At 42.7% G+C, this 27,460-nt stretch overlaps 2 protein-coding genes across 21 annotated transcripts in view; both read right to left on the bottom strand.

Annotated features, from left to right (window-relative positions):
• EIF5A2 (eukaryotic translation initiation factor 5A2) overlaps positions 1–27,460 on the bottom strand; it is a 568,757-nt gene that overhangs the window by 509,084 nt on the left and 32,213 nt on the right. The gene's annotated exons all lie outside the window — the stretch shown is intronic.
• The window catches only part of TNIK (TRAF2 and NCK interacting kinase), a 451,082-nt gene that overhangs the window by 61,808 nt on the left and 361,814 nt on the right, over positions 1–27,460 (bottom strand). For 9 of the 20 annotated variants that reach the window (XM_073626212.1, XM_073626214.1, XM_073626204.1 and 6 more), the window contains 3 exons: positions 16,305–16,399; positions 4,025–4,048; positions 298–372 (listed from right to left, as the gene is read on the bottom strand). In XM_073626212.1, coding sequence (XP_073482313.1) covers positions 298–372; positions 4,025–4,048; positions 16,305–16,399 — 194 coding nt within the window. The remainder of the gene's footprint in view (positions 1–297; positions 373–4,024; positions 4,049–16,304; positions 16,400–27,460) is intronic. The other 11 variants (XM_073626209.1, XM_073626221.1, XM_073626218.1 and 8 more) reach the window with 7 other exon arrangements.

The raw sequence follows: 27,460 nt of genomic DNA on the forward strand, positions 1-27,460 counted from the left end.
CCTAACTTTACCCAAAATGTACTAGAGCTATTAGTTTAATTTGGGTGAAGGGTAATGGGGGATTATGCAACTATCCAAATACACATTGGCACATTATCATTCCACAATTTTTTGCAGCGGATTATGTATTACGTTTTCTATATTGGTAAGCATATAGCAATGGATCGTTCTATCTGTATGGAATATTAGGTTCAACTTCACTATTGTGTGTTGGGTAAAGCAAATCCTACATATCTCAAAGACCTATGCTATGAGTATGAGACAAAGTCTGATAAAAGGCAAGAAAGATTTTCTTACCGTCTTATTTTTAGTTTTCACCCTCCGCGGCATGATCTTTCCATCATCCGCGGGCAATGCCTGCGTGATAACAGCCTGTAGAGAAGTATCAAGTGGGAACATCAGGAAACTTGGGATTATTATTCTGTCCCGAGTTTCTGACTAACCCGAAACAAGCACAGGAAATAAACATGTTTTCTGTATCATACAAATGAACATCCACGGATCAAAAAAAGGTGGTAAAAACAACTAGGACATTGAATCATGGGGCAAATCACATCTTCTTGTATTCAGCACCACGAAAATGGACATGCCTCCCAGGCATGCAATAATCTAGTAACAGTTAATACACATGAACATCATGAACACCATGTAGGGCTGATTCTGGCAGATGTGTATAAGATTCATGATAACATTCACATGCTAAAAGTTCAATACTGTTTTTCACAATGTTCTGGTGGCCATACCTCAACAAATCTGTGCACTGCAAGACCTATACCTGCAGATGGTACAGTGTAGTAAGTTTAAGACTGCAATTTAGAACCTGGTTAGCCAGGCTGAAAACGTTCAGCATATTGCATTCTGTTATTTCGTGATAGATTACGTGAAGACTACAAAGCGACCTGTTACAGTAATAGCGTAACATTTAAAAAAAATATGTGCAAACACATTGGGAAACCAAGTTTGAAAGATTTCAGATGATTATTTATCTTTTGTGTGGTTTACTGCGCTTAGGATTCCGAAATTCACCTATAGTTTTATATATTTCAGTGCTGCTACTTACATAATAAATCCCAAAAATGTTGTGATATTAATATTAGTGTACCAACCAATAATCAATTCCACAGTAGCGCAACCACTACTACTATGCAGTAGACATTCATATATCTGCAAGTGATATAATCAAATGTGAAAATAATACAAAATATTAAAACATTTCTAAATCATACAAGTAAGTCCATACAACTGTCAAACTAATGATGTATAAACAAAAAATAAATCTTAAAAGTGATTAAATTCAGGAAAGTTTGTGATTAACAGTCCACTCTCTGTACGAGTAGAGTCAGGATTAATAAACCTTATATCCACCACCAGTGCGATTAAATAGAGCCATCTCTCCTATGGAAATGCACTCACCAGATTGAATTGCCTTTCACTCTCATGAAAAGGCAAAATAAGCTTTTAGGTCAATATCCCCCTGGTAGTATCACTCCACAATCAGCAGGTCTCATTTCATCGCGTGTGCGTGAGAGAAAACAAGAAGCCTCCAATAGTGCATTAATCACATAAAACATTTATTAAAATCCAAGTAAACCACTCACATTTAAAATCATCTTGTACATTGCATGTAAATGGGTAGGTATCAGATAGGCAACAACTCATCCCAGTCTCACCACCTCCACACTGGTTTCAACTGTCAGTGTAGTCACCTTCCACACTCTCCCATGATCAACACATAAACCGAGCTCCGTATAGCCACATTGTGAAGCTTTTAATCATTTCTGACTTCATCACTGTGACAGCAGCGATACAGGAAGCATCAGGTCTGCTCTCTACTGCAACCACATACTTCCTCTAGCGCCGACTCCGTTCTTCACACTGATGCTCAGGGATGATGGGTGGGCCACTTGACTGGATTTGCCCCCCAATCCTAAGGCCTGCCAGCCCTCCCCTGGATACTACCAGGTGGATATTGACCTAAAAGCTTATTTGCCCTTTTCATGAGAGTGAAAGGCAATTCAATCTGGGGAGTGAATTTCCATATAGGATTATTCCTGGCTCTACTCGCATAAAGAGTGGACTGTTAATCACAATCTTTCTTGAATTGAATGACTTTGAAGATTTATTTTTTATTTATACACCGTGTTTTGACAGTTGTATGGACTTATTTTGAAATATTTGAATATTTTGTATTATTTTCACCTTTGATTATATCACTTGCAGATATATGATTGTCCACTGCATAGTAGCAGTGGTTGCGCTACTGTGGAATTGATTATTGGTTAGTACACTAATATTAATATCACAAAATGTTTTGGATTATTTATCTTTACTTACAAGGAAGACTTGAATAAGGAAAAGTGGACACATGGGGGGTTATTTACTAAAGGTAAATCCACTTTGTACTACAAGTGCACTTCATACTGCAGTCACTGTAGATCTGAGGGGGACATGCAAGGAAAATAAAAAAACAGCATTTTTGCTTGCACATGAATGTATGATAAAATCAGCAGAGCTTCCCCTCATTTCAGATCTTCCCCTCAGATCTAAAGCGACTGCACTTCCAAATGCACTTGCAGTGCAAAGTGGATTTGCCTTTAGTAAATCAACCGCTGTGTGTATCAGGTAGTGAGGAGAGTTTGCATGTCAGGTGTTATAGGGTCAGCTTACTATGTGTTACATAAGGTTATATCATGGCTGATAATCAGCAATCTTGTATCTATGAGTATCCTCAGCATCTAATAAAATGTAATTTAAATAGTTCTTGCAGGATGAGACAGTTCTATCAGGCATGAATTAGGAGTTTAGCAAAGAAACTAGGCCACTTAATAAATAATTTAACATGTATGGTAGACACAGAGCTGTTGTGAGCTGCTGCCAGGATGTCAACCCTACATGGTCTCCTGGATTTTCATCCCTGTAAAATAATTGCTCAGGTTAGTACTAAAATGATTTTGCAGCGGAAGGACAGAAGATCATTTTCCTGGATTCTGCAACTGCATTACAAATAACATGAAGAGGAAGCATGACATGTTGATATTGCAAACTGAATTAGATTTGGCGCTTCCTTGGATGAAGCTATTTACATACTGCATGAAACAATCACTTATACAGGGTTACACTCGTTCAGATATCACATTTAGAAAATCTATAATGGACTTGTGATTACATAAGCAAATGTAATACATGATTGCCTGTTTGTGATTTTTTTTTCTTTGGGCCACAAGTTGTCCATCCATGAGTACATAGAGTAGACCTGTACAATTATAAGGGTTAAACACACTATTTTTTTTATTTCTCTGAGCAAACTCTTCTTTGTCAATCTACTTTTTTGTTTAACAGAAATTTGCCTTTGTATACCATCAATGGCAAAATAATAAATACATTTTTTATGAGATTGGATTATAGAGGCTCTCTATCTTCACCTTCTGTTGAACATTCCCAGAACTACTGTTCTCCTTAGTTGCAAGGTATTCAAAATATAGGTAATCTTTACACAAACTCAACAGCCTGGATGGATTTCAGTTTAGCAGAAATCCTCAAAAGCAATACGATAGAAAACAGACAGACAAACAGACAATTCCCCTGCAACTCAAACAAACAGCAGCACACCTATATAAAATGACAGAGCAGCAGCCAGCACTATGAAAAACTATTGAAGTAAATGGATACATACAGAGGAGGGAAGGGATGACATGCAGCTTTCGCTGTAGCTGCTTTCATCAACTTCATCCTTTTTAAATATTTAAATTGAATGAAAAGGAATGAGGAAACACGTGTACTTAGCAAGTTAAACTTCCACCCACAGAAGTACAGTCCATTCGTTTCTCATCGCCGGGCAATATCAGCCACATGACAAAACACTGGAATGATATAGCTTAGCACTGAACAAACCATGAATTGGTTACCAGTATGTGGTTTAGATGAAGGATTTTGAGTTTGAAATGAGAGTGCAGGACTTTCTGGTAATGACTGAATATAAAGTCTAGGGTGAATGTCACATTGTAAACTTTAAAATATCACTAACCTCATCTATTGCTTTCTTATAGCTCTGAGCAAGGGAATGACAATCAGCATCGGAGAAAGCAGAGCAGGTCAAGGGTAAGCCACAGGGAAGGAAGCAGGTAAGAAATACAAGTGTTAGTTTGGTGCTTACTAAGCTCGGTATATGGGCAATACACAGCCACATGCTTGCACAGAGTACATAAGACAAAGTGTGCAATAATTGCAACATTACTGACACAGAACGTAGATGCTGTATTATTACCAGCTAATGCTACACTTCACTTTGTCACTCACTACAGAAGACATTTATGTAAATAAAAACCCTGAGATTATATTATTTTCTAACTGATATTAAATCATTCTATGACATCCAAATAGCCCTGAATGACCTGTAAGCCTAATACACTGCACCCAGGCACACTTCATGCAGTATCATACTGTGCTATCCCAATGAAAGGTGGACTGTAAGATTTCATTCTCATAACAAAAAAGAAACTGTGCTAGAGCGTCAAATTAGATATTGGACAGTAATGTAACACAAGCACAAATGTTAGTACAGGGTCAAATACAATATTTAAAGCAGTAGTTTCAAGTGTAATGGAATTTAGAAAAGTTAGATAATGCAAATGTTAGAATGAAAAAAAGTTTAGTTATATAATTTAGCTAAAGGAATAAAAATAGGATTTTTAATACAGCTTACCTGTAAAATCCTTTTCTTGGAGTACATCACGGGACACAGAGAAGCCATAGTAATTACTATGTGGGATATACCCCACCTATAGGTGAATGGACACTGGCACACTCAAAGACAGGAAGTCCCCCTCAATATAACCCCTCCCATACAGGAAGTACCTCAGTTTTGTAGCAAAGCAATGTATATCCCAGCAAGAGGGGAGGCACCTCTGTGTCCAGTGATGTACTCCAAGAAAAGGATTTTACAGGTAAGCTGTATTAAAAATCCTATTTTCTTTATCGTACATCACAGGACACAGATCAGCCATAGTATTTGCTATGTGGGATGTCCCAAAGCAATGCCCCTGAGGGGAGGGAGAAGCATATCAAAGCAGGCCGCCATCAGACGTGAGGACCTATACTGCTGCCTGCAGTACACTGTGCACAAAAGCAGCATCCTCCTGCTGCCTTACATCCATCTGGTGAAATTTAGTAAACGTATGCACTGATGACCAAGTCATGGCCTTGCAAATCTGAGCCATAGAGGCCTGATGACGCACTGCCCATGATGCACTCACTCCCCTGGTAGAGTGCGCTCTAATTTGAAAGGGTGGAACCCTTTTTTTTCAATCCATAAGCCTGAATTATATCCTGACAAATCCACTGTGAAATAGTCAATTTTGACGCTGCCTGCCCTTTTCTGGGCCCTTCTGGCAGCACAAACAAAGCATCAGTCTTCCGCATCTGAGCTGTCACCTTCAGATAGACCCTGACAGCTCTCACCACATCGAGAGAATGCAACAATTTTTCTTCCGCAGAGCAAGGTTCTGGGAAAAAAGAAGGCACAGAGACATCTTGGTTCAAGTGAAAACTGGACACTACCTTAGGCAAAAAGGCTGGGTGAGGACACAACACCTTCTTGTCTTTATGAATAATTAAGAATGGCTCTTTACAGGAAAAGGCTGCCAATTCTGACACTCTCCTTGCCGAAGTTACTGCACCCAAAAAAAAAACAACTTCGTTGTCAAAAGGATCAAGGGAATATGGCATGGCGCAAAGGCTTGTCTTTGCAAGACCGATAAAACTAGATTCAAATCCCATGGGCACAATGGCGGCCTGACTGGTGGAGTTATACGAGTTACCCCTTGTATAAAGGCCCGGATCAAAGAAAGCGAAGCTAATGGTCTTTGAAAAAATACTGACAAGGCCGAGATCTGACCCTTGAGGGTACTCAAGGCTAGCTTCATTTCTACCCCCAATTGTAGGAAGGCAAGAATTCTTTCTATGACATACTTTTGGGGGTGCCATCTTTTGGCTTCACACTAGGAAATATAGGACCTCCAGATCCTATATTAAATGGCCCTAGAAGCCGGCTTCCTTGCATTAATCAGGGTAGTCACCACTAAGCCCGAAAGCCCCTGATCCTTTAAAATTTGGGCTTCAATAGCCAAACCGTTAAACTTAGCGATTGTAAGGCAGGATGGAATACCAGTCCTTGCGAAAGCAAGTCTGGATGGGATGGAAGAGTCCACTGTTTTCCTACTGTCAACCTTATGATCTCTGCATACCAGGATCTACTGGGCCACGCCGGGGCTACCAGTATCACTGGCTTCCCTTCCTCTTTGATCCTGCATAGAAGCCATGGTAGCAGCTGAACTGAGGGGAATGCATAAATCAGTGAAAACTGATCCCAAGGGGTCACTAATGCATCTGTCCCAACTTCTTGTTGAACCTGGACGCCAACAGATCTATGTCCGGGGTACCCCACTTTTGGCATATGGCTGAGAAAACCTTGGGATGCAGGGAACATTCCCCCGGGGACAATTGTTGGTGGCTCAAGAAGTCCGCCTGCCAATTCTCCACTCCCAGAATGAAGACTGCTGACAGAAAAGGCACGTTTCTCTGCCCATGTCAGAATATGGTCCACCTCCCTTTGGGCCGCCTGACTCCTGGTACCCCCTTGGTGGTTGATGTAAGCCACAGCTGTGGCATTGTCGGATTGTATCCTGACAGGGCACCCCAGCAAACTTGAAGTCCAGGATATTAGAGCCACACAAACTGCCCTAATCTCTAGAATGTTGATGGGCAAGGCTTTTTCGGTCTCTGACCACTTCCCCTGGACAGTGGCCTCCTCCAGAACTGCTCCCCAGCCCAAGAGGCTGTCGTCCGTCGTTACCACCTTCCAGGCTACCGGCATGAAGGATTTGCCCTTCTGCAAATTTCTGGTTACCAACCACCAATTGAGACTCTGGTGCAACCCTTGGGGACAGATATATTGGGTAGTCCAAGGCTTGGATCCTCTTGTTCCAAGCAGACAGAATACTGTTTTGCAACAGTCTCGAATGAAATTGGGAATAGGGAATAGCTTTGAACGAAGCCACCATTTTCCCTAGCAACCTCATGCAAAGGCGAATGGAGGGATCCTTCTTTCTCTTGACCACACGGACCAGATCTCTTATAGCCCTGACCTTCATCTGAGGCAAAAAGACCTTTTCTTGGACTGTGTCTATGACCAGACTCAAGTACTGTAGTCTTCTTACTGGCCGTAAGGCTGACTTCTCTAGGTTGAGAATCGAAACCAGGTGTTCCAAATACTTGCCTGTGCTGGACACACCGCCCCCGTGTAACCGACTATTCTATAGGCAGCAGGTCATCTAGGTATGCCGTTACTGATATACCCTGGACCCTTAATCTTGCTAATACCGCGGCCAGAATTTTTGTGAACACCCGGGGGGCGGTGGTCAACCCGAAGGGCAAGGCCACAAACTGAAAATGGCGCTGTTCCAGCACAAATCGCAGAAATTTCTGGTGAGCAGAGCAGATTGGCACATGCAGATATGCATCTTTGATGTCTATTGATGCTAGAAATTCTCCTCCCCTCAGAGAGGACACAACTGACCTGACTGACTCCATGCAAAAGGAGTGGATGGTTAGGAATTGATTTAGATCTTTGAGATCTAGATTGGGTCTGACATCTCCATTTGGTTTTGGCACCGTGAAGAGATTCGAATAAAAACCCATGCCCTGCTCTGTTGGAATTTCTGTAATCACACCTTGTGACGTCAACCAATGAGGTGCCTGGAATAAAGACCTTCTTTCTAATGGGTCTCTGGGAGCATTCGATCTTAGAAAACGAAATGGTGGGAACTCCGGAAACTCTAGCTTGTAGCCTAGAGCTACTGTGGAGATGACCCATCTGTCTAGGACCTCTTCCCGTCAGGCTCCTGAAAACTGCAGAAGCTTTCCCCCCACTCGACTGAGTGGGGGCGCCCCTTCATAAGGAGGCCTTAGGACTCTGTTTTGTACGCTTCTGTCCCCAGGGCTTCTTCTGGCTTTGTGCTTGGCCTTGAGGCTTACCTCTTGAACCCAATGGAGGAGGCCGTTGAAAGTGCCTGGAGGCTAAAGCACCTGGTGCCGGGGAAGAAGAAGGCTTAAATGAAAGACACCTACTGCTTCTTTCAACCGGTAAAAGGGCACTCTTACCACCTGACATTTTTTGGATATACTTATCTAAGTAGTCTCCAAGAAACAGTTCCCCATGAAAAGGAAAACTTGCCGACAGCTTTTTGCACGGTAATTCAGCTGACCAATGCGCATATGCGACCAGAGAATTCTGCGCATATGCACAGATAAGAGGGCAAAGTGTGACACCTGTTGAATAGAATCATAAGGCCCTTGGCAGCTCTACTAACTCACGGGCCCCTTCCCCTTGAGCAGGGACACCTTTAATGACCTGCTTGAGCTGGTCTTTTAAGGATTGACAAACCCCTATCGCTGCTATGGAAGGTTGTAGCTGCTATAGAAAAGGAGGCTTTAAGTAAAGATTCCAGCTTCTTGTCGGCTGGATCTTTGAAAACCTGGACATTGTCTACTGGACAAGTTAGACTCCTATTCACAGAAGAAATAGCAGCCTCCACTGCTGGCAAACTCCACTTTTTAGTGGACTTTTCTTCCATGGGATAAAGTGAAAATCTCCCAGGAGGAACAAAATACCTATCTGAGTGATCCCAGTCTGCATATATTAGTTGCTCCAGCAGTGGGTGTAAAGGGAAAGCATGCGGGCCCTGTGAAGGTCTCAAAGAACCTAAAGAAAAGGGGGCCTCAACCATTTCCGCAGGGGGCAACTTATATGCAGAACAAACCAATTCCATAAGGGATTGGGCTAGCAGTTTCTGGGATTGCGAGGCTGAGAAGGGCTCCTCTGAGATTGAATCCTCAGAAGAGGAGTCATCTGTCTGCCCTTCTTACCAGTCACCCAATGGCACCTCAATGTCATCTGCCCATTCCTGTTCCAATACTGGAAGGTCAGGAGGGGCATTTTTCCCCGGACTGGGAGACAGAAGCGATCATGTTGGCTATTTTTCCCTCCAACCCAGCTAATGCCGAAGCCAAATCGTCCTTAGTGACATATGCAGAGGCTTAAATGTTGGATGTAGCCATTATGCCTGACAGCCTCAATGGCTCACACTGGCCAGTCACCTCTGGCCTTTCAGGGGAGGATAGTACTGTGGAAGCGTGACTAGGATCCTCAGATCCTGACAGCAGCACCAATGCGCTCCTCCCTGCTGTGTTCCCCCCACCTTTCTTTTGGGAAGACATAGTCCTAAGCACAAAATGCAGAGGTACTCACAATATGCATCCATTGCTGAGCTGTAGTCCAGCAAAAAAATGCCGCTATTACTGCTCAGCCCAATGCCCAGTAGGCGTGCCTTTAAATGCCTGTATCCATACCCATACAGTGCTTACATGCCCCAGTATACTCTGTGTCCCTCTGTCAGCCACCAGACTCTTTACAGAGTCAGAAACTTTATAGCCACTGAGCCTGTGCCGTGCTACGTGCACGCTTGCCCCCACGTGCACGCGGGCCGTGCCTAAGCCACGCCCCCTGAATCCTACAGTGGCCTGAGAGGGGCTGCATTTATGGGGGATGCCGGCTGCCCCACTCCAGTTGTCGGAACCAGCCTCTGTGGGGAGGGCTGCGTGCCGTGGGCTAGGAGGCGGGAGGTCCCAGGGCCTCGGACAACTGGCAGACCAGTTGTCTCCAAAAGGAGCGCTGCTAGACAGAGAAAAACGAAGCAGGACAAGTAAACACCAGGTATGTTACAATACACCCTCTAGTGGTAAAAATCAGGCAAGACATTCTCTACTCAGAAGAAATCCCTTGAAGTGAATCATATGTGTTCCTTTCCCTGATTCTTTCTTTGTTTTTTTTGTTTTTTTTTTTTAAATTACAATTCCCGCCACAGGATACTGCTGGAATACAGAGCCTGACCCAATCTTCAGTACAGCACCCTGCCAGGACAACCTTTGGTTTAGTCATGTATCCAAGGGCCTGGATCCCAGGGTCCAGCCCTCCAAAGAAGAGCATTAGAGGCAAAACCTCGCTTCTTCCTCGAGGCTCGGGTACCATCCATTTTGGCCCTTCTTTTGCCACTTGGAATGGATCCGACTGCATAGCCCCTTGATCCTGGCAAGGATTTCTCTGACGGGGCTATCTATATTATAGTACTTCAATCCACCGTGACCATCACCTTGAGACACTGGCAAAAAAAAAAGAGGTGCTTCCTGTATGGGAGGGGTTATATAGAGGGGGACTTCCTGTCTTTGAGTGTGCCAGTGTCCATTCACCAATAGGTGGCGTATAACCCATATAGTAATTACTATGGCTGCTCTGTGTCCCGTGATGTATGATAAAGAAAAGGCGTTTTCCAATTGGCATTTTTACAACCGAAGCAAAAATATAAAAATTTTTAGGACATCTGCTACTAGGGTATCATTATGATCTTAAGGTTAGCTCCCTATTTTGGTGGGCTAGGTCATACATGGTGATTGATCCAATCACCTGCATGCCCGGGCTCAATACTGCATATTCGCAGAACTCAGATTATCTTACAAGAGAAGTACAGTACATTTTTAGTGATTACTAATTTATAGTATGACTCACATTTTACAATCTCACGTTTCCATACTTTTGTCATTTTATTTAAAAAATGTGTAGATTTGCTCATAGCGTGAGCTCACACTCCAGTGCAACTACTGCTAAAATATTACCCCCATAAAGGGCACATTGTTTTCTGATAATTTGACATACTCCTAGAATTTTATTGTAAGAAGGAGCAGCAATGACAAACTACTGTGCAGCATTGCAAAGCAGGAAAAAAATCCTGCACGTATAATGATTAAATGTGGCTGCCTTCATAAACATGCATGATTACAATATAAAACCAGAAACAATGCATTTAAATTAATAATACGTATTGATGTGATTAATCACTTTAAGCTGCTCTCTTTTACATTTTTACCAACATGCTATATATACAGTAAATGTATACACATTTACAATATCTAAACTGCAGATACTGCCTACTCAAACAGTTAATTTTGCATTTTTATTAGGATGTTTTTGCACATCTATTTTAATACACAACATATCACTGTGATGCATTACTAAATGAAACTGAAATTCGGTTCAGATTTCTTAAAATTTTAGTTGCAATGCCACGTTAGATTATTACTCATTATCTCATTAGTGACCTGTGTGGTAAAAGAATTCCATCATATGAGTTTATTAAACATTTAGATTAACTAGATACCTTAACTGATGATCACCTAAAGTGGATCTAGACTCAGGCCACCTTATCTTACAAACAGTATAACATAAGTCAGATGTAATTGAAGTAGCACATGCAGTTGGCACTCTGTAGCTGCTCTTTTGCTAGGCCCACCTTTTCAGTTGGACTTTGTTCTTGTAGACAATGTTTATTTTGTTTCTAGACCTTATCACTGATGACACTATCAATGTAACCCAGTAACCAGAAGTAACAGTGGGCAAGGTCTGTCTTTCAAATTCCTGATAGGCTCCGCTCCTTTGAGGCTAGAAGTAGAGAGTGGCTGGGCATTGCCATGTGTTACAAAGTGCTCTGCTGCTTCTAATCAGGAAGTATATGCTATAGGTTCATATTTTCTCTAATTTGCTTTGTCTCATCAAACTATACCAATGACAGCTAAACTTAACATTATAGGCATATGCCCACTTAAGTTCATAAACTACGCCCAAGAACTGTACATGATGTCACATGCCCCCCAGAGCCTTTTACTTACCCGAACCTGATCATTGCAGTGACAAGGATGAGCACAGCAGCTCCAGCCGCTGTCTCGGGTCCTCACTGGATAGATTGATTGCAGAAGGAGCCATTGGCTCCCGCTGCTGTCAATCAAATCCAGTGATACGGAAGCCGGGGGTCGGGGCCAGGTCCTACTGTCTGTGTCAATGGAAGCAGCAGCAGGGCTCGGGAGTGCGCCCATACGAGTGCCCCCATGTAAAGCACCTCTCCGTGGGGGCACTCAAGAAGAAGAGGAGCCAGGAGCAGTGCTGGGGGACCTCAGAAGAAGAGGACCCTTGCACAGAAGTGGCAAGTATGACATGTTTGTTATTTAAGAAAAAAAAACAAAAACGAATCTTTACAACCCCTTTTAATAAAAAAACGTTTGTTGCAGATTCCTACTTGTTTCTGCTCTGAAGACAAAGTTGTTTGTGACTTTTTCATTATCAATAAGCTGATGCACTTGCAGAGTTCTAATGAGTAAAATGGAAAGTCTGAATCTGTTTAAAAGTGATTAATCCTTTGGGAGCATCTCACCAAAAGTAAAGTTTCTGCTGCAGAGGAGAAGATGCCTAAAATCTGACTTGTAATTTAGTGGAGACTTCTGGGAAAATCAGTGAGCCAATCACACAAGCATTAAAAGACATTTTTGGAGGCATTCCATACACCAACGGTGTACGAAACACCTCCAGGTTGCCATACTGCATTGAATATTACAGAAAATTACAGTGCTGCGGATTGAAAAGGAAAGGAAGTTTTTAATATGGTAATTCAATTACAATATGACTTGTGTAGCAATTATATATGCTACAATATTGTTTCTGCTATTTTGTTCCCACAAAAGTGGAGGTACCCTTTAACAATTCTAACTGCACAGACCAACCATGGTAGTATATAGTGACATACAGCACGGGCAGATTTCATGTTCCCTACCTCACAACCTTATCATGAGTTAATTGTCCCTTAGTTAAAGGACAGGTATGTTGAAGATAAGTAAAAATTGGAATTTGTAGCATGTGGAGCTGTAATACCTTAATAAGTAGAACATTGTAGTATGAAATACATCTGTGACAAAGATTTTATAAGATTAAGCTGTAAATACAGCTTGCAACACTAAAATTACCCAAAAACCGAAGCTATAAAAGATGAATAAACAGAGTTATTATGAATTTCATTCACCCTTCCTTTTTTTTTTCTTTGCATTCTCCAAAGCCAGCCATTAAAAAAATCAGTTTTCAAATCATAATAACATTAGAAATGATTTAATAATATAAATCATATTTAGAGAACATACATTATATTTTGTGTCTAATGTTTGCAATGTAGTGCTGTATGGCATTGCAGAAAATTAATATAAATAAAAAATATTATTAAACAGTAAGGCTTCAATAAACAGAGTTGCTTTTACATTCTGCAGTTATATCTCTAATGCCCTGTACACACGATCGCACAATCCGACAACAAAATCCATCAGATTTTTTCAGACGGACGTTAGTTCAAACTTGTCTTGCATACACACGGTCACACAAATCTTGTCGGAAATTCCGAACGTCAAGAACGCGGTGACGTACAACACGTACGACAAGCCAAGAAAAATGAAGTTCTATAGCCAGTGCGGCTCTTCTGCTTGATTCTGAGCATGCGTGACACTTTGTGCATCGGAATTGTCTACACACGATCAGAAAATGTGCGATCGGAGCTTGTCGTCGGAAAATTTTAGAGCCAGCTCTCAAACTTTGTGTGTCGGAAATTCCGATGGAAAAAGTCCGATGGAAAAAGTCTGGTGGAGCCCACACGGTCAGAATTTCCGACAACAAGCTCTAAGCGCACATTTTCCATCGGAAAATCCGACTGTGTGTACAGGGCATTAGGAATCAGTGGTGAGATCTCTGGGAAGATCAGCACACTTGTAGCAGCAAATAAGTGCCACTCTCACTGTCCTATTTCTTTATCTGTTTTATATTTTAGGGTATAGAGGAAGAGGAAGGGAACATTCACAATGTTGATATGGGTGGGTATAAAGCCAGAACCATGGATAAGATGTCCTGTAGCGATACTATGCTCCAGTTTGATAAAAAAAACCTTTTAAAGCTGAATTCTGCAATACTTTTAAAAACCGCCTTTACCAGTGGGATGCTGTACATTCCAGGGGTTAAATGCCTGTTAAGTCTAGGGGAAGAGGAATAAGCTGCAATACTTGCCTTATTCCTCATACCTGTGGCAGCTAGCCTCTTCTCTCAAAAGCTCCAAATTTTTGGTGGGCTTTTGCTGTACTCAGATACAATGCAGGACTACTGGTCCTGCATTGTACATGATGACATGAGGGTGCAACTGCTGGATGGAGTGCTGAAGAGAGGCTGCTTTGAAAAAAAAAAAATTAAGTATTACAGCCTATTCTACCAACTCCCTAGACTTAAAGAGGAGGTCCAGCCCCCACGAAAAATTAAAAGTCAGCAGCTATAAATACTGCAGCTGCTGGCATTTCATATTAGGACACTTACCTGTCCAGGGAGCCAGCGATGTCAGCACCCCAGACGATCTTCGAATCGGCTGTCGGGTGCAGCTGCCGCCATTCCTGGTAAGGGAACCTGGCAAACCCAGCAAGGGAACTCGCTGTCTCTGGAGGTGGGGAACAGTACCTGTCAAAAACAGGTACCTGTTCCCCCTCCGCCATGAAAGGTGCAAAATGTGGCACCGGAGGGGGGGGGGGGAGACGGATAAGCGGAAGTTCCACTTTTGAGTGGAACTCCACTTTAACAAGCAATTAACTCTTGCAGTGTAGGGCATCCCACTGCCAGGTCATTTTTTTATGCTGCCCAGATTGGAGCTTTAAAACTCAGGGTACAAGATATTGCAGATGAAAAGGTTTGCACTTTATTGTAGAAGTGAAAAGGCTTAAATTAAATGGTGGATTCCTAAAGATCAAAACATCAATGTGCAACAACAGATAAATAGCTGCAGAAACCAAAGCTTGCATTGTTATGGCACTATAGAAATCCAAAATTAAATACAGTTTAAGTTTTCCTTTACCCCTAACCTGAAACTCTTCAAGAGCTCTGTTCGTGAACTGTTCTTCTGAGCTGCCTTGTGTACCTTGTAACCTCAGCAAGAGGCCCTTCTCATCCTCTAAAATTGTGAAAACCATCATCATCACTCTTAGACTTACCTACTTATTAAATGTAAGTAGGTATAAAAACATACTGCGCTATAGGGTGTACAAGGAGATAAGCTGCAACTAAAAAGTGTTATACGACACTAAACACATAAACAGAGCAAAAAGTCGCGCTAAATGGTGAAATGATGAAATGACATATACTACCTAATGCTAGGTGCCAAGAAGCCCCACTATGTGACACAAATAAAGGTTATAAAGAACCCGAAACAAAGGTGCAAAAATTAGGTGCATCAAACTGTATGTAAACAAAATATGAATGTAAATACGTGATAATCGAAAAATACAAATAAAGAGATCTGATTATAAAAAATTATCCAATGACTAGGTGAAAAGGGAAAAAACATAACAAAAAATCAATCCATACTGCAAAAGAATAAATCCGTATCATAAAAAGTCCAAAAAAAGGTTTTGATCCTAAAGTGAAAAGTGATACTAAACTTCACGATACGTCACTTTAGGATCAACACCTTTTTTGGACTTTTTATGATATGGATTTATTCTTTTGCAGTATGGATTGATTTTTTGTTATTTTTTGATTATCACGTATTTACATTCATATTTTGTTTACATACAGTTTGATGCACCTAATTTTTGCACCTTTGTTTCGGGTTCTTTATAACCTTTATTTGTGTCACCTAGTGTGGCTTCTTGGCACCTAGCATTAGGTAGTATATGTCATTTCATCATTTCACCATTTAGCACGACTTTTTGCTCTGTTTACTTATTAAATGTACCTGTTAATATTCTCTTGCCTTGCTTAACTAAATACCCCTGCATCTTGCTCTTCAGGATCCTTTACTCATATCAGCTGCCTTAAGTATAAGAAATTTAATACTGCGGTCAGATTTGATTTAATATGAGAAGTCCATTTATGCCAGCTGAGCAGGTGACAACCTCTAATACCCTCTGATTAATATACCATGGATGACCATTTTAGGATTTTATGGGTAATCTTTTTATACAGGGGTTTATATACCATTGTTGAGCTAATAGTCCCCTTAATGTGAACTATATAGATAGAAACATATAAGCTTCTATTGCCGACTTGGTGTAACTGCCTATACAGTATTTCAATTTTCACAAGTTCCCTTTAAACATCTAGGAAGAGTTGCTGTTATATCTTATGTCTCCAGTTATGTTCTGTATATATCTACCATACCCCCTATTGTTAAAAGCTATAGTATATATAAAACAAATAAATACTGTTGCAATTATGCAATCTTTACAGCTGAATAAGCAAAACAAAAAGAAAAGTCTAAAAGTTAATCTGTCAATTACACGATTATAAACAGTGGTTGGGACGCTAAGTGGTTGAAAAGCACAGCAGAGCATACATGATTTACTAAACTTACAGCTGGTCTACTTGGCCGTGTCATATTATCTTCAGCTTTCATATTAGGTCCATCATGTGGCATCACTGGAGATCCTTCAGGTTTAGGATTACCTGCTGAAACATAAAAGTATGTAGCACTGGTTTAGTATTGCCTCTGTAATATATGCAGAGTATTACTCTCTGAAACATTGCATTACATTTTCTGGCTAAACTGATAGCAGCCCAGGAGAGACTCTATTGGGTACAGCTGCAGGATTGAAGGCAGATTGGTTACTGCTGTAGCTAAGAAGGAAGCCCACCCCTAACAACAAAAACAAGGAATGACAGGATTGGATAGCAGCGCAGGAGAGCTGTGATTGGGGGGGGGGGGGGGGAAGACACAGGAGGAGAGACACAGACTGGCATTGTGGCAGCCAGACAGGGGAAAGTGTCCCATGTGTTTGTCTCCTGAGCACTTCCAAAGCCTGTGAGGGGAGTTTGCAGCGTGTTCTGCCCTTTCGCCTGATTACTGAAGATGTGCTAACAGTGCAGTGAAATCTAGAGACGAATTTCAGTACTGCAGCAATCATCATCCTGTTTGGAGAATTCTGTGGCCTGTGTTGCTCCCATCGCCATCCAGTCGACTGAGACCAATCTACCAATTGCTGGAAGGAAGATATATCAAGTGCATCAAATGGTGAGAGATCTTCTGCCATCCTTATGTAAGTGGATCTTGCTTAATCCTGCTAGGTCCAATTTACCGCTAAAGCAGCTCTATCTGAAGGTGGATCATCACATTGGTTAATCTTTTTTACCCTGTGACACTTTGTGAATATACCCCTTTCCATTCTGTGGATAACAAATATTGCTTCACAAAAGTCTGAGTACTCAAACACAGGATTTAATCACTTCCCGACCAGCCACAGCAGTTTTACTGAGGTAGAATGGCACGGATGGGTGAAACGACGTAGCTGTACGTCAGCTTAACCCTTTCATGACTAAGCCTATTTTTGAAATTTGGTGTTTACAAGTTAAAATCTGTATTTTTTGCTAGAAAATTACTTAGAGTTCCCAAACATTATATATATTTTTTTAGCAGAGAATCTAGAGAATAAAATGGCGATTGTTGCAATATTTTTTATCACATAGTATTTGTGCAGCGGTGTTTTAAACGCAAATTTTTGGAAAAGTGACACTTTCATGAATTTTAAGAAATCCAAACAGTAAAGTTACCCCAATTTTTTGGTATAATGTGAAAGATGATGTTACGCCGAGTAAATAGATACCAAACATGTCACCCTTTATAATTGCGCGCACTCGTGGAATGGCGACAAACTACGGTACCTATAAATTTCCATAGGCAACGCTTTAAAAAATTTTTACGGTTACCAGGTTTGAGCTACAGAGGAGGTCTAGGGCTAGAATTATTGCTCTCGCTCTGACGATCGCGGCGATACCTCACATGTGTGGTTTGAATACCGTTTACATATGCGGGCGCAACTTCCGTATGTGTTTTCTTCGCTGCGCGAACTCGCGGGGACAGGGGCACTTTAAAAAAAAATTTTTTTTTTTTTTTTTTTAATTTTTTTTTTTACTTTATAAATTGTGTTTAAAAATTTTTTTTTTTTTTTTTTACTTTTATTGCTGTCACAAGGAATGTAAACATCCCTTGTGACAGTAATAGGTGGTGATAGGTACTCTTTATGGAGGGATGGGGGGTCTAAAAGACCCCCCATCCCTCCTTTACACTTCAAAGTATTCAGATCGCTGAAAACGGCGATTCTGAATACTGTGTACTTTTTTAACTTCGGCGCCATTGGCAGCCGAGTAAACGGGAAGTGACGTCATGACGTCGCTTCCGCGTTTACAATGAGAAGGCTGGAACGAAGCCGCTCACAGCTTCGTTCCAGCCCGCCCCCAGCCGCCGAAGGCAGCCGAATGGACACCGGGCCTCCCGATCGCACGGGAGGCCCGGTAACAGCGGCGGGAGGCGGCAGGAGGGGGGGGATGTCCCCTCCCGCTCCTCCGGTATAACAACCGAGCGGCATTTAGCTGCATCGGTTGTTATACACGGGTAGCCGATCGCCCGCTATAAACAACGGTACCGGGATGATGCCCGCAGTATAACCCCGGAAAGCCGAGTACGCATATCTGCGTACGGTCGGCGGGAAGGGGTTAAGTGGGATAGCAGGCGAGCGATTGCGGGCACGAGAGGCAGAACAGGGACGTGTGTAAACACACAAATCCCTGTTCTGTAAGTTGAGGAGAGGTAGATCGTGAGTTTCTAATACAGTGGGGCAAAAAAGTATTTAGTCAGCCACCAATTGTGCAAGTTCTCCCACTTAAAAAGATGAGAGAGGCCTGTAATTGTCATCATAGGTATACCTCAACTATGAGAGACAAAATGTGGAAACAAATCCAGACAATCACATTGTCTGATTTTTGAAAGAATTTATTTGCAAATTATGATGGAAAATAAGTATTTGGTCAATATCAAAAGTTCATCTCAATACTTTGTTATATATCCTTTGTTGGCAATGACAGAGGTCAAACGTTTTCTGTAAGTCTTCACAAGGTTGTCACACACTGTTGCTGGTATGTTGGCCCATTCCTCCATGCAGATCTCCCCTAGAGCAGTGATGTTTTGGGGCTGTCGCTGGGCAACACAGACTTTCAACTCCCTCCAAAGGTTTTCTATGGGGTTGAGATCTGGAGACTGGCTAGGCCACTCCAGGACCTTGAAATGCTTCTTACGAAGCCACTCCTTTGTTGCCCGTGTGGTGTGTTTGGGATCATTGTCATGCTGAAAGACCCAGCCACGTTTCATCTTCAATGCCTTTGCTGATGGGAGGAGGTTTGCACTCAAAATCTCACAATACATGGCCCCATTCATTCTTTCATGTACACGGATCAGTCGTCCTGTTCCCTTTGCAGAGAAACAGCCCCAAAGCATGATGTTACCACCCCCATGCTTCACAGTAGGTATGGTGTTCTTTGGTTGCAACTCAGCATTCTCTCTCCTCCCAACACGACGAGTTGTGTTTCTACCAAACAGTTCTACTTTGGTTTCATCTGACCATATGACATTCTCCCAGTCCTCTTCTGGATCATCCAAATGCTCTCTAGCAAACCTCAGATGGGCCCGGACATGTACTGGCTTAAGCAGGGGGACACGTCTGGCACTGCAGGATCTGAGTTCCTGGCGGCGTAGTGTGTTACTGATGGTAGCCTTTTTTTACGTTGGTCCCAGCTCTCTGCAGGTCTTTCACTAGGTCCCCCCGTGTGGTTCTGGGATTTTTACTCACCATTCTTGTGATCATTTTGACCCCACGGGGTGAGATCATGCGTGGAGCCCCAGATCGAGGGAGATTATCAGTGGTCTTGTATGTTTTCCATTTTCTAATTATTGCCCCCACAGTTGATTTCTTCACACCAAGCTGCTTGCCTATTGCAGATTCAGTCTTCCCAGCCTGGTGCAGGTCTACAATTTTGTTTCTGGTGTCCTTCGATAGCTCTTTGGTCTTCACCATAGTGGAGTTTGGAGTGTGACTGAGGTTGTGGACAGGTGTCTTTTATACTGATAACAAGTTCAAACAGGTGCCATTAATACAGGTAATGAGTGGAGGACAGAGGAGCCTCTTAAAGAAGAAGATACAGGTCTGTGAGAGCCAGAAATCTTGCTTGTTTGTAGGTGACCAAATACTTATTTTCCACCATAATTTGAAAATAAATTCTTTAAAAAATCAGACAATGTGATTGTCTGGATTTGTTTCCACGTTTTGTTTCTCATAGTTGAGGTATACCTATGATGACAATTACAGGCCTCTCTCATCTTTTTAAGTGGGAGAACTTGCACAATTGGTGGCTGACTAAATACTTTTTTGCCCCACTGTAGCTAGGAACCACAATCTTTCATCTCCTATAACCAGTCCCTTCCCCCCCACAGTTAGAACACACAGTCAGGGAACACAGTTAACCCCTTAATCACCACCTAGTGTTAACCCCTTCCCTGCCCGTGACATTTACACAGTAATCAGTGCATTTTTATAGCACTGATCGCTTTATAATTGTCAATGATTTCAAAAATGTGTCAAAAATGTCCGATGTGTCCGCCATAATGTTGCAGTCCCGATAAAAATTGCAGATCGCCGCTATTACCAGTAAAAAAAAAAATAATAAAAATGCCATAAATCTATCTCCTATTTTGTAGACGCTATAACTTTTGCGCAAACCAATCAATATACGCTTATTGTGATTTTTATTATAAAAAATATGTATAAGAATACATATCGGCCTAAACTGAGGAAAAAATTAGCTTTTTCAAAAAAAATTGGGGATATTTATTATAGCAAAAAGTACAAAATATTGTGTTTTTTTTCTTTTTTGTTTATAGCGCAAAAAATAAAAACCGCAAAGATGATCAAATACCACCAAAAGAAAGCTCTATTTGTGGGGAAAAAAGGATGTCAATTTTGTTTGGGTACAGCGTCGCACGATCGCGTAATTGTCAGTTAATTCGATGCAGTGCTGAATCGCAAAAATGGCTTGGTCACTGAGCAGCCAAATCTTCCAGGGCTGAAGTGGTTAAAGGGCCCAAAACGCTGGCAGACTGTGTGTGTGTGTGAATAGAATTCCCACTGGCCAGGGGTTAGCTAGAACCTACAAGACCTAGATAGACTCTTATAGTCAGTAATATGACATAATGAACATTATTTTTGTATTGTACAACTGACAGTTTCGTTCACCACTCGCTCAGTGCATTTCATGCAAGGCCTCTCACTGGCGGTTAAAGTGAACGAACACCAATCCTGCTTTAATTTACCGAGCAGTTGTATTATATCATTGCATTTAATATTGGTATTCTGTTAATCAGTTTATCTTTTTAGGGCTTATTGCTAGTTTTAATAAAGCCCAGCTAAAAGTTTAAATGGTGTATTGGTGTTACTTGGATCCAGGTGAGCCATCACTGGTGTGGGACAGAAGACCCGTATATTACAACGGCCCTTCCAGGGGTAGTGCTACATGTGGGGGTTCCCATCTAGGATACCTTCTGGTCCCTATCACAGATTGATGACTACCTCTACCAGCCAAGTCACCATGATGGATCCTGTCATTGCTGCCAAGTGGTGTGAAAATGGCAGGTTGGGGCTCTGTCTAATTATGAGTCTCACTGGTGCCACCTGGACTGAGAAACAGGTCCAGCAAGTAGTGCCAGCTTTGATGACTGATCAGAAAAAAATCATATTGGACCTGAAAGTTGATCAGACACAGCCTCTCGCACCTATGCTTTGCTAGAATGGAAAAGAGTGATCCTGACCTGTTTCCAGGGAGTTAGCATACAGTTACCAGGGGACCTCGAAGCTCAACTAATGCCTCGTTTCCACTGAGCGGATCGGTTCGGTTCGGTACGCTATTTTGGGTGTTTCCATTATTCCATACAACCGAACCGTACCACTCCATTCAGGGTCCTTCTTCAGATGTGGAGCCATAGAAAATGGAACGGTTCGGTTAGGGCGGAGCTACGATACATTCCACTGATTGGCTGACAGAAAACCCTCTGCTGTGCTATGCTGAGGCATTTTTTCTAAACCTTGTATGGCCCCTTGTGGTCCCACTTGCAGTGGAAACGCTCACCAGAATAGACCGGACCATTCTAGGCCATTCAAACTGTACCGACCCGAACCGATCCGCTCAGTGGAAACGAGGGATTATACAGCCAAGTATGCTGGATAATCACCCTGAAAATGCTAGCTCAACAACATCAGGACCAGGAGTATCATCTACTACTTCCACCCCAACTACAGGGTTCCCTCCTGCTACATTCTTTACCGATATGGGAAAGCTGGTAGAAACGTTGGCGCAAAACTCAGCAGCGTCTTCCAATTATGGGTATCGAAAGTTGCGGTTTTATTCTGGGAAGGTCTCTGTGCCATCTGGGGAAGAGGACTTTGAAATCTGGATTGATCAGGCAGTGCAGGCTGTGGAAGAATGAGAAGTCGCTGACACAGTAATAAGACAAAGGTTAATCGAGAACCTAAGAGCTCTCGCTTATGATGTAATCAGAAATCTAAAAAGGGACAAGCCGGGCTGCACAGCCACTGAGTGTCTAGAAGCTTTACAAGAGATTTTTGGAGGGGTGGATGACTGTGCTGAGCTAATTTATATGTTCACACACACCTATCAAAATGAAGGAGAAGAGTTATCCACTTATGTCCGGCGGCTGGATAAAATCCTTAATCAGTTCATACGAAAAGGAGGCATGGAGCCGAGTCATGCAAGCAAAGTTTTGCTGGATCAAATTCTTAGAGGAGCACTGCCACTGGATCCCATAATGTTGACCAGACCAAGCCATTGCCTTATTCCAAATTGGTCAAAGCTATCCTAGAAGAAGAAGCTTTAATTAAGGCTAAAAAAAACTGCTAGTGCAGCTTTTACTGTACAAATAGGAACCATAGGCATAGTGGAAGTCCAGTCTGTCATGGCTTTGAAAACTCAGATGTCACAGATGATGGAGTTGATGACATCAGTGTCTGCCAGAATTGCCATAACAGAGGGGGAAAAGACATTGAAACCAACCAGGGCAGAGGCAATACAGAAAGTTCCTGCTAGAGAACCCTCTAGTTCAGTAGTCTGCTATAATTGTGGGGGTATTGGTCACTATCAACGTGACTGTCCCAGCCCACCAAAGCCACGAAGAGGACATCATAAGCCATCTAAGTCAACTTGCTCCAGTTCAAGTCTTAAACGAAGGGCGGGTAAAGCCTAAACCTTTGTAGCAAGCCTCACCGCTTGCCTCAGCTAGGCTGCCCAAGCTACTCTCAGAGTCGGGTCCCAGATCACGGCAGATCGGTGCACACCACACCCAAAACCGTCAGTCCAGACGACAACGAAAACAGGCACAGGACAAAAGAGGGATTCAAGCCCAAACAGCCGAGCAAGCTGCACCAAAACAGCCAAGCAGGTTCCCTGACAAGCTGGTGGGTCCTTCTCCTATAGTGTCAGTTCAGGTGGAAGGTTTATACACAAAAGCCCTTCTAGACTCTGGCGCCCAAGTGACTCTAATTTACTGTGATTTCTATGATAAACAACTGAAACACCTGCCCTTGCAGAAGTTAGAAAGTCTAATGATCTGGGGTATAGGCACTAAGAAGCTCCCCTATGACGGATATCTTCCAATCAAGCTTGAATTTGGCCCATCTGTTGTAGGGCAGACAGAGACTTCCGACACATTGTCCATTGTATGTCCCTGCCACCCTGGGGCTAATCAGAGTTCCATGATTGTGGGGATGAACACTGACTTGGTTCGAAGGTTACTCACTCCTCAGGTCTCAGAGGGTAAGGCTGCAGTTAAAAGTGTACATCCGAAGTTGCGCTCAGTGTACCAGCGATTGGTCCAGGAAAAAGGCCCCAACAGAAGGAGTGGGAAAATTTTGGAAGTTGGACAAAACGGAAAAGGTCTTGCAGCCAGGTGAAGTAGCATGTCTACGGGCTTCAGTCAAACTGAATTGGGACCAATCTGGTCCTTATGTTATCCTTTAAGGTGACCCACAGAAGCAGAGTTGGGTTTGGAACTGATTCCGGAAGTAATTTCTATGAAGGCCTTACAAAGAACCCATGGAAAGGTTCCTGTCAGTGTTACTGATTCTCCAGTGAAGCTTCAGGCCAGAATGATGATAGGGCAGATAAATCCAGCCACATCCATCACACAACATGGTGTAGTGGGGAAAGCCAAGGAAGAGTTACCAGAGGAGTATTTCTATCCAAAAGGCTCTCCTATGACATCTGAATGGAAAGAACGGGCAAAAATACAATTCTTAAAGTGGAGGAAAAATTTCTCTAAAAATGTGTTTGACGTGGGATGTGCAGAGAGTGCACAGCATCATATTCGTCTACAAGAGGATAGACCATTTTGAGAAAGGTCTCAACGAATCCCATTAGCTGATTTAGATGACCTTAAAGAACATATTGAGGAGTTGAAGAGGACGGGAATTATTCGGGAGTCCCTAAGTCCCTTTGCTTCTCCCATTGTGGTGGTGAGGAAGAAAAATGGATTATTAAGAATGTGAATCGATTATCGCACTCTCAACAAAAGAACCATCCCAGACCAGTACACCACTCCAGGAATAGAAGATGCCCTGCAATGCCTTTCAAGAGCCAAATGGTTCAGCGTGTTGGACCTGAGAAGTGGGTACCATCAGATCCCCATGCATCCAGACAACCGGGAGAAGACCACTTTCATCTGCCTAATGGAGTTCTTTGAGTTTGAACGGACGCCATAGGATCTGTCTGGAGTCCCTGCTACATTCCAACACTTGATGGAAAGGACTGTTGGTGACATGAACTTAATTGAAGTGTTAGTGTACCTAGATGACATAATTGTCTTTGGACAGACTTTGGAAGAACATTAGGAGCGTCTAGAGAAGGTTCTGAAGCGACTCTATGAAGAGGGGTTGAAACTGTCCCTTGAGAAGTGCCAGTTCTATCAGTCATCAGTCACCTACCTTGGACATGTTCTTTCAATGGAGGGAGTGGCCACTGACCCCAAGAAGATGCAAGCCGTTACCACTTGGCCCAGAAATTTGCAGGAGCTGAGATCTTTTCTTGGGTTCTGCTCCTACTACAGGAGGTTTGTGGAGGGATTTGCCCAAAAAGCCAGACCTCTCACTGAACTTTTGCGGTCTGGAGGCGATGGAGAGCAAGAGGTCTCAGAAGTAGTCCGGCAAACGAGTGGAGCGAGAAAGTCTCGGGAGTCCATAGAGGAAGAGTTGTCTGATCAATGCGTACAAGCTTTCCTTCAATTGAAACAGAGCTTGACCAATGCACCAGTTTTAGCCTATGCTGACAACTGCAATCCCTATAGGCTCCATGTTGATGCCAGCATAGAAGGACTAGGTGGTGTGTTGTACCAAGAACATGATGGACGTCTGAGACCTGTTGATTATGTGAGTTGAAGCCTTACTCTGAGAGAAATTACCCTACCCACAAGTTGGAATTTTTGGCGTTGAAATGGGCTGTCGTGGACAAGCTAAAAGAATACCTGTATGGTGTAGAGTTCGAAGTCAAACGGAAAACAACCCACTCACATATGTCCTTACCATGGCCAAGCTGGATTTTACGGGACATTGATGGATGGCAGCACTTTCTAGTTTCCGTTTCAGCTTGAAGTACCAACCTGGAGTCAGAAACAGAGATGCTGATGCTCTGTCAAGAGACCCTATGACCCGCTAACTCATAAGGAAGGGTGGACTCAACTGACGACAGAAGGCATCCAGGCTTTGTGTCAAGGGATTGAGTACCGAGCCAGAGGAGGGACAGGGGCCGAAGCCATTGGAGTCACCACTGTTGGGGTCCCAAAGCTCTACTGTGGCTTGACCCAAGTGAGGGATGAGGGACTGCCTACCCTTTCCAAGAAAGACTTGAGAAAGGATGGAACAGAAGATCCTCTTTGTTCTTTGACTTTGGAAGCCTTGGAGAGTGGTCGCCCAGAACTTCTACTCATAGCAGACTCCCCAAAGGAGGCTTGAATGGTTCACAAGGAGTGGAATCAACTGCAGCGCTCAGACGGGGTGGTCTACCGAAGGGGCCCCACGGATGATCCTGAAGAGAGTTGGCAGCTGTTCCTCCCAAAGAAGCATAGGGGGACAGTTCTGAATGCATTGCATGATCAACATGGACACTTTGGATCTGATAGAGCATTTACGTTAGTTAGGGATCATTTCTACTGGCGTGTATGCAAACTGAAATCGAAAGCTACTGTCACTCCTGCCTTTGCTGCATCCAAAGAAAGACTTTGCCTTCCAGAGCTGCCCCAATGAGTCATCTACATAGTCAAAGTCCCATGGATCTGGTGTGCATCGGTTACTTGTGTCTGGAACCCGACATGAGTGGTCAAGGGAATGCGTTGGTAGTGACTGATCATTTTACCTTTATCCAACAAGAGATCAATGAGCTGCCACAGTCGCCAAAGTGTTAGTGGAGAAATTCTTCATTCATTATGGATTACCCCAGAGAATTCACTCTGACCAAGGAAGAGACTTTGAAAGCAGGCTCATTAAACAGCTATTGGATCTTCTGAGCATCAAGAATGACACCTTACCACCCTTAAAGCGGTTGTATACCCATTTTTTTCATTTTGACCTACAGGTAAGCCTATATTAAGGCCTACCTGTAGGTAAAAAGAATATCTCCTAAACCTGTACGGTTTAGGAGATATTCCCCTTGCATGCAGCCGCTGACTTCAGCGGTGCATGCATTCTGAATTTCTGGCCTGAAAGGTCTGGCAGACGCCGGACTTTGCCGGAAAGAAGTCACGACATCGCGGCTCAGGCCACTTACAGCGCCGGAGCCGCGATACACAGAAGACACGCTGAGGGAAAATGGCAGCTCGTTCTAAGGTAAGTATTTCATAATGAGCTAGTATGCGGTGCATAATAGGTCAATATGCCCTTTGCCTTACAGGTTTAAAAAGAAAAAAAAATCTCGGGTTTATTACCGCTTTAAGGGGATATTCAAACCAGAGAAGTTAATCATACCCTCCTTGACATGCTTGGAAACCTTCCATCTGACAGAAAACAGCATTGGAGCAGGTACATTTCCGCTGTGGTTCATGCCTATAATAGTACTGAAAATGACGCAATGGGTTACTCCCCATATAGACTGATGTTTGGAAGAGAAGCTCCTCTGTCAGGGGACTTGGCCTTCGGTGTCTCAATAGACAGAACTTCAACTACATCCTACAGGGTTATGTGGATTGGCTCAGAAAGAGCCTAAAGACAGCCTATGAAGACTGGTGGCTTGCATGTGGATTTTGTGAACATAATTGGAATTTTGAACTAAAGTGGAGAGTTAATAACCAGTTGTGCTTCTGACTGCTTCTGCTTGCAAGTGTTGTTTTGTTTTTGTTTTTTTCCTTTATTTGATACGCTTGCTAGCAGGTTTTTTTTCTCACACCTTTTAAACAGCATTTTTTTTCTTTTGTTCCTGCTAATTAAGGGGGTAATTGTTCACAGGTGTATAAAAGGATCTTTAAAAACTCCCCTAGGAGCTTGCTCCCTACTGGTGGCTTGCATTTGGATTTTGTAAACATAAGTGGAATTTTGAACTAAAGTGAAGAGTTAATAACCAGGAGTTGTGCTTCTGACTGCTTCTGCTTGCAAGTGTTGTTTTGGGGTTTTCTTTTTCCTCCTTTATTTGATT

Source organism: Aquarana catesbeiana, linkage group LG04 (assembly GCF_042186555.1).
Source record: "Aquarana catesbeiana isolate 2022-GZ linkage group LG04, ASM4218655v1, whole genome shotgun sequence".
Lineage (NCBI taxonomy): Eukaryota > Metazoa > Chordata > Amphibia > Anura > Ranidae > Aquarana > Aquarana catesbeiana.